The 11,925-nt window shown below is 37.4% G+C and overlaps 1 protein-coding gene across 4 annotated transcripts in view; it reads left to right on the top strand.

Annotated features, from left to right (window-relative positions):
- The window catches only part of dennd2b (DENN domain containing 2B), a 60,757-nt gene extending 49,123 nt beyond the window's left edge, over positions 1-11,634 (top strand). For all 4 annotated transcript variants that reach the window (XM_079605225.1, XM_079605227.1, XM_079605224.1 and 1 more), the window contains 6 exons: positions 7,266-7,443; positions 9,268-9,309; positions 9,491-9,602; positions 9,863-10,105; positions 10,368-10,454; positions 10,937-11,634. In XM_079605225.1, the coding sequence (XP_079461351.1) occupies positions 7,266-7,443; positions 9,268-9,309; positions 9,491-9,602; positions 9,863-10,105; positions 10,368-10,454; positions 10,937-10,971 (697 nt within the window). In that variant the 3' untranslated portion in view covers positions 10,972-11,634. The remainder of the gene's footprint in view (positions 1-7,265; positions 7,444-9,267; positions 9,310-9,490; positions 9,603-9,862; positions 10,106-10,367; positions 10,455-10,936) is intronic.
- Positions 11,635-11,925: the final 291 nt, after the last annotated feature.

Genomic DNA, 11,925 nt, shown 5'->3' on the forward strand with positions numbered 1-11,925 from the left:
TAAATGCAGAAGTGGGTCAGGGCAGAACAGGGCTTTGGTTCTGTTAGGGCCGTTATGGTCCCCGGAGGTTTCGGCACCCCCCTCGAGCCTTCGTGCTTGGTCACGGAAGCTTGTGGCCGGGCATGGGGGGTCATTAGGGAGTAGGTTATTTGTGAAAGCTTAATCTCCACAAATCATCAGCCAGTTTAAACAAACAGCAGCGAGTGATGTGGGGTGGGCAGTTACTGTGAAGGAAGGAATGCACTTCCTGTGTGAGTGACTGCGCGTGTTTCTCTCCTTTAATCGGTAGCCATATTGTCACAGGGTGACGGATGTTACTTAGTTACAAAAGTTATTGGGACAAGCTCCTTTATTTGTACAGTTTTTGGTTGATTCAGTCTATAAGTGCGTTTTCATGCACTTTAAAAGCATAAATAATTTGTCTTTTTAAAATGACGTCAACACTTTAGTCTGAATAAAATCATACGTGTTTGGCTTTTTTGAAGTTGGACTAAAAACCTAGATTATGTCATTATAGGTTGGCTTCATCCAGCATGTATGCATGTTAATCCAGTCATTCTCGATCAGTGGGCCAGGACCCACTGCAAACTTCCAAGTGGGCCTCAATAACAGTTTCTGTTTGTTCCCCAGTTTGTTTATAAAAAAAAATGAAAAACAAGCAGCTTTGTTATAATTATAGAAAAAATACTGGGGGAAATATATTACCTTAAATGGAGGGTCGTTGAGTCAAAAATGTTGCGAACCACTGCATTAATCAGACTACAATTTGTCTCTGTGTTATCTGCTTGCAGTATACAGTGTATATATATATATATTTATAAATAAATATATATATATATATATATATATATGTATATATATTTTAGGGGTGTAACAGTACACAAACAATGGTTTGGTACGTACCTCGTTTTGAAGTCATGGTTCGGTACGGGGTCGGCACAGCAGGGAGAAGAAAGCTAAACAAAAAAACTTTAATAAAAAAAAAAAGCTATTTTAATAAATGTGTCTCTGTGATTAAAATGAATTAAATTATAATTAACATTTTCTGAAGGATAAAAAAAAATCTATCTTAGCTATTGCTGTAAACTAGCCTATGCTATGTCCCTATAGCCCTTTCTTACACATTATTACTATAATATTAAAGAACAGAGGGAGCCAAAGTTATTAAATTCAGTTGCTACTTATGTTTAGATATACTAATCAACACTTAAACAATAAGGCATATTTTGCATTAACTTCTAAATCTAATTATAAAGTTAATTTTCTACTCCAATTCATTTTTTTTATATAATCTTTTACACAGTGTCTGCCATAAGGTGTTTTCATGACAAATTTATTTAAACACACATTAAATAATCAAGACATTACTAACAGGTAAAGTAAATATATTGAATAGGCTTCTCTAAAGTTAATTTCTCTAGTGAACTAACCTTCTGTCGACACTTAATGCCTGAGGTAAATGTAATGCTACGTGAGATATTGTTCTCAAGCTGTTTTATTGATATCTTTCCGCAGTTGAAACACTGGCTGAGAGATGTAAACATATCCATATATATCATATAATAAAGGCTAGATGTCTCTTCCGCGCTGCTGGCCAATGGAGGTCGAGGTCCGCACACGGCGGCCATCTTGTCCCAGGGGGCTCGCTCACTCGTAACATTGTGTTTTAATGGTGCATGTACTTTTTAAATAACCATAACTTGCTCAATTTTCTACCGATTTTAAAACGGTTTGGTTTGTTATAAACGTCAGAGATGTAGTTATGACACTGCATATGAATAATTATAATATTATACATTTCAACATGTTCAAGCATCCACCATTATAGCCACGTTAATAACGTGTGTAAGAAACCAAACCGTTTGTAAATCCGTCAAGATTTCAGCGAGATAAGAGGATTTGTGTTCATGCTGATCACTCACCTTAGGCTACGTTCACACTTAGCGTCTTTTTTGACAAAAAAAAGTTAACAACGGCGTTTTTTTAGCAAAAAAAAAAACCGCTGCGCGTTCGGTTACAAATAGCAGCCGAGCGCGTCTTTTGTTGCTATAACAACAGCTGCAACAGTAGTGTGCCCACACAGCCTCTTTGTGATGTATGTTATGATAGAGTTGTGTACTCATATCAAACAGCTCCTTGTGCTCCGAAACAAGGACGATTAGTTTTTCTACCGGCACCGTGTCCATTTTTCTTGTTGTTATGGAAACGACAGGTCTCGCTACTTGCTTGTCATTGGTCAGCTGTCAAAAAGGCGCTTGACGTAGGGCGTTCTTTTCAGAAAAGTTAAACTTTTTTCAACTTTAAAAGACGCTCTGAGCTGCAGAAAAAGACGCCGGCGGTGGCGTTTAAAAAAGCGCTCAGGACTTTTTTGAAAAAACGGTTTACTCCATAGGGTTCTAATGTAGAACAGACGCTGGCAGTTTGAAAAAAGACGCTAAGTGTGAACATAGCCTTACTTCAGATAACGTTACCACAACCATAGAGCTCGCCAGAAAGCTTCCCTGTGACAAGATGGCCACCGGTGATGCCGTTCGAGACTCCGCCTTAAGACATCTAGCCTTATATGGATATCTATGAACATATCGATCATCATCTCTTCTTCTTCTGCGCTTTTTACTGGTAGCAAACAGCGTTGCATTACTGCATGTCCCCTTCTGGATTGGAATGTGGATCGCCTATTGGTCGTGTGACTGCATGCACCAGTGGCACCTGCCGCCATATGGCTGTATGCACTGTGCATAGTACAATGAGAGGGCAATAATTAATGGTGTTTTCATTTTTTTTTACATACATTTTTAATTGATTATTAATCTATCTATGTACACTAATGACATTGTGAATGCAAGAGAGAATGAGAATAAATAAAGGTGTGCGTTTTTGTGTTTTGTGCGTAATGTCAAATTATGTGACATCTGTACCGTACGGTTCGGGACGAATACATCTAGATAAATATGTATGTGTGTATAATATATTTAAAAAAATCTGTGTATGTTAACATACTTGGTGTTATTGACCTAGTAGATATGTGTTAAAATATAACCTTTGCCTTCTTCTTACTTGGTACACCAATGGTTTAGTCACATACATAAGAATATTTGACTCAGAATAGCAAAGCATGTTTTTTCTTTGAATCAGAGAAACAAAGGCAGTATGTTCTCCGTTGTCGTGAATGGGTTTGAATCACACCCATTATCATAATAGATAGAGCTCTAGTTACAACATATTATGCTGTTAAGCCAAGTATTGACATTCCATGGGCTTGGCTCTGTTAAAAACAGGATAGGTGGATTGATGGGATTTGGTCCAGGCCTAGCCGTGTTGCCCAGCAACCTTAGGTGGATTATGGGCAGCGCTAGACTAAGGTAGACAACTCTCCTTTCTCCCACATCAAGGACATTGCTGCCGCTCTCATGGGAAAGGCCACTGCAATCCAATTCCAAAAAATGTGTGCCAACAGTGTATGATGTATGCTTCTGTAGCTTGTAACAAATATTTGCTGCTTAGGATCTGACAGAAAGAAAACTCACTCCATGTTAGGCAATGCTTTCCTTGGGATTTCATGTGCATTTGTATTTTAACCCTTTCCACACTGCGTAGGCTCTTAGTGAAGCTTAACCGTCCAATTTCTTGTGGCACAGAAAGTAATTCTTTTCGAATCACAAACTTTTCCATTAGCTGTGTGATTGTCTTGGGAGCTCCTCTTCCCAAACCAGACACTGATATTCTATCATACTGCTGAGTGAGTTTCTGTGGGGGGCGAGCAGCTTTAAAGGATAATCACCCAATATTACATTAAAGAATAAGCAATTATACATTCATTTTTTTAAGCATTAGTTTTAATTGTAATTGTTGCTACTGAAATTTCTGTGTAATGATATTAGCATTCTGTGTGGTTATAAAATGACAGGAAGGATCGAGTTAAACTCTCTGATGTGTTGTCTGGTTTTGTCGTTCCCAAATTACTTCCTTTTTCATGGGTACATTGTGTGTCCAAATTTAGGTGTAGCTGTAGACGTCTTCCTCTAGTAAGTGAATGTTGTTGTTGAATCAGAGCACAGAAAACCAGGTGGGAAAATGTTTTGTGTCCCAGACAAGTTGAAAAGAGACGGAAACCCTTTAGGCAAATGTAATACAGTATTGCCAAGTTGGCCAGAGACTTTTGTGTGGCTAGTTTCAGAAATAAAGTAAAAAAAATAAAAAAAAACATGAAGATTGAAAAGATCAAAAAAGCTTTTGTTTAAATAAACTGGTCATTATACAAAATGTGTCTTATGTCCTAGCTGAATGTTTTAGGTATTTTCTTCTCTTTTTTCCATTTTTCTGTTCTTTTATTATCACAGAAATATGTTTCAATATATTGCATAATGGTGGAAAGATAAACTGTACATCAACTTTTGCATAAACCTTGTGTTATTGCAGCCTTTTACATCCACACACCGCATGTCACCACTGGTTAAACATGCAGAAGCTCTCGTTAAATATAGAAAATTATTTTCAAGGCTCTTTTTCCAAAAGCCAGCCAGCCATCCAACATTACCATTATTTTTAGGAGTTATGAAAGATGCAATATTGTTTAGAATCTATTAAAATCAGTTTGGATGGTTAAATGAAAGCATATGTTTTTGTTTTTTTGCTCAGATTAGAATCTTGAATTTTCACCCTTGAGCTGCTTCTGTGTCACATAATTTTTTTAGGGCTAGCTCACATTGCTCACAACAACGGAGAACAAAATCTAGCAGTTGTTGGTTTCCGCTGGATCAGTGTGTTATTTTTAGTATTATTTATATAGTATTATAGTATTTATTCATAATTTTAAAATCAATGGTTATTTTAGTTTAAATTTTGTCATTTTTATTACATTTAATTTTTACGTCTTTCTATTTAGCTTTAATTTATTTTAGTTTTAGTTATTTTAATACTGTTTATAAGTTTACGTTTTTCATCTACCGGTAATATTTATATTTTATTTTATTTCAACACTGGTGTGTTATTCCTATTGGTGTGTGTTTGAGGCAGTGTAAAAATGACAGTTTGGATTCCCACTAACGTAAAAAAATAAATAAAATTGAAATAGAGTTTGATAGAGAAAAGAGAAGTTGAATTACATTTTCAAATATAACTTTTTTCATCTTTAGAATCTTTGAGGGAAGTTAAAGTTCTCACCAAGAGCGATAACTATAAAGATGACCATAATGATAACTATTTAACCGTCCACACCAACGAACAATAACACTCTGTTTTTTCTAAGCATGCGCTGCTAGTTTGTCGTCTGCTGCTTAAAATGCTCAAGCTCTTTAAAGCGGAATGGATTCTGATTGGCTGTCAACGTACTTAACGTTCATCAGCGGGGAAAACGGTGTTCTGAAAGGGATTCCAACGATATCATTCCTCTGTGCCATTGTTCTTATTGTTGTGGTGTGGGTTCTGCTATTTTTTCATATTTAGAATGATTTTTAGACTATATATTTATCATTATCGTTATAGTTATCGTCCTTGAATTGATCAGCATGAATAACGGCCCGTTCACACCAAGTTCTCAAATGAACTTATAATAGTACAATATACAATATAATATCCCTTATATATTTTGTTCAGTATAAGGGATAAGTGTAAAGTAAGTGCTTTGTGGAAAGGTTAGTTCATTTGGTTAGTGTGTTTGTAGACTGTTTTTGTGTGCATACCAGCTGTGTATGACAGTCCAGGCAAGAGTCAGTCACTAGCCAGCAGCAGTTTTCAACTCAACCCTCCATCCATGTTATTTGGTTCCTGGAGGATTTGGGCAGCATAGAACAGTGTTTGGACAGGTCTAAAGTTCTGTCTTCATCTTTTCCCATGAGTACTTGCCTCTGAGGCCTCCGTCATGCTGACATTCCAGGTATCAGCTATCAGAATCTGCCCGACTTGCCTGTGGCTAGGTTTTTTAAATCTGCTTCTCCCTGTTCCCAGTGTGAACATGCCATAATGCAGGCTCACACACACAGACATTCAGACTCCACCTAGAGTGTTTTAAGCACAGGCCATGATATGTAATATTTTGATTTGATTAAAAATGCAAACTGGTATTTGTCTCTCTTCTGAAAACACAAATGAGCAGGATCGGAGCTGCAATTATGTTTAGTTTACTGTCAGCATACCAAATTTGATCACTGGATTCTGTCCTGATCCTCTGTAATTCATGGCTGGAGTCAGTGTGTTTCTGCTGGTTTATTTTCTCGGGCTCTGTATACGTGGGCTTGTGTGGTGGATGGGACAGAAAGAGATGAGAGCGAGAGAAAGGAGGGTCAGCCACTATCAACAAGCTTGGGACCGTGAGAAGGCCACTATGGTATTTGTGACTTTGTGCTTAGCCTTAGCTGTAACATCTCATGGCTGCTTTAACGTCACAGAGTAATTTAAGGCTCTGAGGAGCGTGATTTGCTATTGGATGTTTTGAATGAGAACGAGCGTGTGTGGTTACAGTGTGGTAGCCCATCATGATATCATCTTTACCGTATCACCCTGAAGATATACGAAGATTTACATGCAGCCTGTTACCCAACTTACAATGGGTAATGTGGTATTGTAGATGAAGTACCATTTAAATACAAGCCACACACACAAAAAAAACCTGATTTGCTGATTGTCTTGTGGGAACATTTTATCCCTTGTGTTGGAACATTTCTATTGATTTATTGGTAACGGTTTCACAGCTGTAATGTAATGACAATTTGCATTTTTCCCTCTGCTTGTTTCTTCTTATTTTCTATGGTAATGTTGCACACTTTAGAATGCTTAGCCTCTCCCCTTCCGCTACCTGGGGAACTCTGCGACCTTTGAGCGCATAAAGCTAGCAGCAACACATCATGTGTTTTTCTTCGCCTTGCAAAAATCATGTACACTACCATTCAGAAGTTTGGGGTCCTAAGAATTTTTTATGTTTTTGAAAGAAGAAGCAGAATATGTAGTGTTTAATGCAAGTGCAAAGGTAAAGTAAAGTGATTACCGGTATCTTTTTTTTCTGTGTGTTCTACATGGAGCTTTATGTAACTGATGTCTTGAATGCCACTGGCACAATTTGAATAATATTACAGGAGTCTATTGAATGCCACTGGATATTTTCTTTTGTTGCTCTCATAATAGATTTCATCGTCCCTTCGCTAAAGCCAAAATAAACCTGGAAAATCTGAGCTCAATATACTTTTTCCAGTACAGGATTTGCTTAGAAAGTGTGTGAGATTTTGTAAAAGCTTGGTGATTGACTGTGTGCTTTTTCTCTTTCCCTACAGTACTCTTTCCAGCTGTGTTCATGCGGTGGTGGCTTTGCTCTACCCATTCTCCTGGCAGCACACCTTCATCCCTGTGCTGCCCACCTCCATGGTGGACATTGTCTGCTGTCCCACGCCTTTCCTAGTGGGTATTCTGTCCAGCTCAATGCCAAAGCTCAAGGAACTACCCGTGGAGGAGGTGCGGACACTATCCAACACTTGATATGTCTTGTCACAAACATTGCAACAGCTATGGTGTTGTCACGCATCTTGTTTGTTGTAATAGGATACTTTGTCAAGTGTGTACAACATGTGCTTTGCTGTGTACCAGCCTAAATGAAACAGGTTTGTCTGAAAAACGGTCGTTAGATTCAGGGAGATAACACATGCAGTTTGTGCACTTATAAATAAATTCATATTAGGGCTGCACAATATATCAAAATACAACTGATATCACAGCATGGCTTAGTGCTATTGTCAAATCACGCAGTCCCAGTGCATTTTATTTCATAATAATCAATGAAAGCATGATAATTATTTTAGTCATTAAACTGAAAGAGGTTTGAGTTGGTTCTTGTAACATGTATAAACACAGTTTTTTTTTCAAAATGTTCCCAAATTGTTTAGCCCTAAAAAGATTTAACTCTCAAGAAAAAAATATCTTAAAATAGAATGAAAAATGTTCAGCCTTTTAAAAAAAATGACTTTCTATACAGATGCACTCCATAACAAAATCACCCCACTGATTCTAGAATAATTCATTCTTTCAAGATTCAGTCATATTATAGAGATGTTTCCCTGATTGTGACTTTGAATTCCTCGGAATATGGTCACATTGGCAGCTTTCCTTAACAGTTCAATTATGCTCTTACTCTAACAAGCTGTCTGAACATCGAACCCTTATGTTTTCTTGAAGTAAATATGGGGCTAAAGTCATTTTCCCAGGTTTAGAAAGATGCTGGAATGAGTGAGAAAGTACAATAACATGCCCAAAACACGGGCCAATTTTTGTGTATGAGCCTTTAATGTGGCGTCAGCTTCATAAGCCTAGCTCAGCATTCCTGGCCAGGCTGTTGCCTTCTCCGCTCTAAACTTTCCCAACCGGGAGAGTGTTGTTGTTCCCAGCTGCCCATAGGACAGTGCCAGCTACTGAGTCTTTGGCATTTAGTGCGTTTGGCAGTAGTCGTCTTTTTTTGGACATAAGTGCACTTGTAATGGCCATAAAGGGTGACTGTTTGCAGGGAAAACATCTGGAAGCACACCAATTTGTGGTGCTTGTCATTTTTAACACTACGTTTTTAAATGGGTGTCAGGCTCCATCTGTTGTGGATCAACTTCTGGAAATGTCGTGACTCCCAAAACAACTGAATTCAGTGTAATTAAACAGAATGATGCTACTCAATGTTTCAGCCATAAGAATATAAGAATCACATAAGAATATAAGATATAAGAATCACATTCAAACCTGGATGCGCAATCTAACTTTGGTAACACTTTATTTTAAGGTGACGTAGTTACACGTTTCTACATGTACTTACACGTAAATTATGCATAATCACAAGTAACTAACCCTAAACCTAACCATAACTATTTAAGTATATGTAGTTAATTAATATTACTTAGTACTTATTTGAGTAAGTACAATGTAACTACATGACCTTAAAATAAAGGCCTAACGTTTATTTGAGTAATTCTGTTTATACTGTAATACGTTATTGAGTTTGAACTTATTTGTCTTGCACTGCCTATTGAGTCAGTTGATTTTAATAAATATGTCTAATGTACAATAATCATAATAGGCAAGCACGTCACATGTACTGAATATGACCTAGTGGCATTCAGTATGGGATTTGACTCGTAGCGATCCATCATTTTAAATGGATTGCTTATACAGACAGCTGTTTTTTGACTGTGTTCCGGAGGTTTGTTAGACTAGTCAGTTACATCATTTCCGTTTAAACATTACTGAAATTAATCGTGGCGCACCTAACCTAATTGAGATCGGTTTCTCTTTATGTTTCAGGCTTTAATGGTCGATCTTGGGACGGACCGCTTCATCAGACAGGTTCGTCCATAAACAATCTCTCTCCAAAAAGTTGAACACAAACTCTCCCATGACTGTAGTGCTAATTGCGTGTTCCCATTAAGATCTGAGAACAAGCGTAATCTAAACAAGCGGGCTGTGTCATGATATGAATCACTGAACGTTGTTACAACGTTAATCTTCGTACTCTTCCTGTATACAGATGGATGACGAGGCCTCTCTATTACCACGCAAACTGCAAGCTGCTCTGGAGCAATCTCTCGAACAGAGAAACGACATCATCAATCAAGACTCTGACAGCGAATCAGATGAAGGTGAAAAGCCTGACGTTGTGGCGTTGGCCATCTGTTTTCAATGGACTCACTGGCTATTTGCATACATGCTCTGACTCTAAAGCAGAACATATGGCTTCACTGTGTTTCATTTCCTATTCAAACGTTGTTTTTTATCCATCATGAACCATATATCTCATCTTAGATTAATATTTTTTGTTAATCCTTGATCAAATATAAATGGCCAGTTGCTCTAGGATGTTGAATAAGGAATCTTTTTTTGATATCCCCTCATTTCACAGAGTGCACCGCCTCTTTGAACAGTGTGGTGTCAGAGGCCTTCATCCGCTTTTTCCTGGAGACCATTGGCCACTATTCCCTGTTTCTCACCCAGGGCGAAAGAGGGGAGCGCATCTTCCAGCGCGAAGCCTTCCGCAAGTCGGTGGCTTCTAAGAGCATCCGCAGATTCCTGGGTGTCTTCATGGAGTCTCAGATGTTTGCTGGATTCATCCAGGATAAGGAGATGAGGAAGTACAGGGCTAAAGGTAAATCGTGCTTGGTCAATTAAAGAAAATGGCTTCTCATAAAACATGATTGCCTATTAGCTTCAGGCCATTATAAGTGTAATTTGAAACCCACACCCAGCGTAATTATACACTACTTGTGTGGGTCTTTTTGAGATAGAGTGGAGGGGTATTAATATATAAGTCAGATCTTTACTGCCACCTTCTGGTTAACAAATACAATGCTTTTGACAGAAGCTAAAAATAAATATAAAAATAATGGGTATATTTATTTATTTATCAGGTCTATTTGAGCAGAGAGTGGAACAGTATCTGGAGGAGTTACCAGACACAGAACAGAGTGGAGTCAACAAATTTCTGAAGGGTTTAGGTGAGTACAGCACAGCATTTATGTTTCACATACGGTACATATGAAAGGCTGTGTGTCCACCAAAGCATATTCAATTGTTTTCATATTTTAAAATGGCAGCAGCGTGACAAGCCGCTGAGTGTCTATTTTACAGTGAGTGCTGCATGTTTGGCTTTTTTTCTGGTTGCGTAGAGTTAAAAAATTGTCAACTTTGAATCAAATGCACTGTCACTTATTTTACCCAGCCATCCAATCACAGTGGAGAAGGGTTGGGACAAATAACTGAACATATTCTGCTGACCATATTCTGCTGTTCTTAGAATATACATGTCTCGACCAGATGACTATATTTGTAATCAGATATTAGTAACAACAACAAAAAATGTGTGCCTGGCATTTTCAGCTGGCAGTTTGGTGGACAGACGGCCTAAGTATCAACCTTCTTTTATGAAAAGGCAAATCAGAAATGATCTGATACACCAAAGTTTCATCTTTTTTTTCAGGAAATAAAATGAAGTTCCTTCATAAAAAGAACTAAAGAACACTTTATCGTGAAACCAAAAACTGTGGACATTTTCTACAAATGCTACATCTGAAGACCTAACATGGCTAAGTCACGTATGTCCATGTCTGTTGTGTTGACCCTGACGTTCATGTTTTTGTACATATTTATGGAAGCTGTGCTGTTAATCTCACAAGTAGCTCTGTCGTTACCTTTCCTGGTACTTGTATATGACACTAGAGAAATAATAGGATGGTACTGAGAGTATGAATGGTTATATTGCAGTATAACCTCCACCCTTAGAGATAGCTGTGCTAAGCTGGATGAGATGTGTGAATGGAAACTTGACAGGTGGATGTACAGTGGTTGTGTAGTATTTAACGCTAGAATTTCTCCATGAACTGTATTTTGTACATTTATTAACACATGAAGAGTATAATTACCTTATTTACAGTGTTTAATGAAAAAATCAATAAAGCTTTTTCTGTTAATTTCTTAATCTGCATTAATGAACAGCTTTGTTCCAAAATGTTTAGGATCAGAGAAGCAGGCCCTATCTATCAGTGGAGTTATTCCCATCCTTTTAGTCTGGCTTTTTTTGGTGTTTAAAATAGCAGCAATGAATAATACACTGGGAATGTTTTGAAACTTGACACATTTTTTTTTTCTATATTAAAGAAACATACACAAATCATTAAATGTGTCCTGTATTGGTCCTCTGTGTACTTCAGTCCATAGTCGGTGTCTGTGGAAGAAAAATCTGCTAGTTGATATTTGTTGGATTAATTATGAACTAAAGTGGTTAATCTCAGAGAAAGACAGGCATTTAGACAGGCTTTGTTTTTTGCATATGCCATTAATGTTATTTTATGCACAACATTTTATGCACTAAAATGAACAGAGAAATCTAAATGACATTTAAAATCTTACTTCCAGAAAATTATGAAAATGAACTTTATATAAATACAAATCTTAAGAGCACAAAGTTCA

This window comes from Phoxinus phoxinus, assembly GCF_949152265.1.
Source record: "Phoxinus phoxinus genome assembly, chromosome: 2".
Lineage (NCBI taxonomy): Eukaryota > Metazoa > Chordata > Actinopteri > Cypriniformes > Leuciscidae > Phoxinus > Phoxinus phoxinus.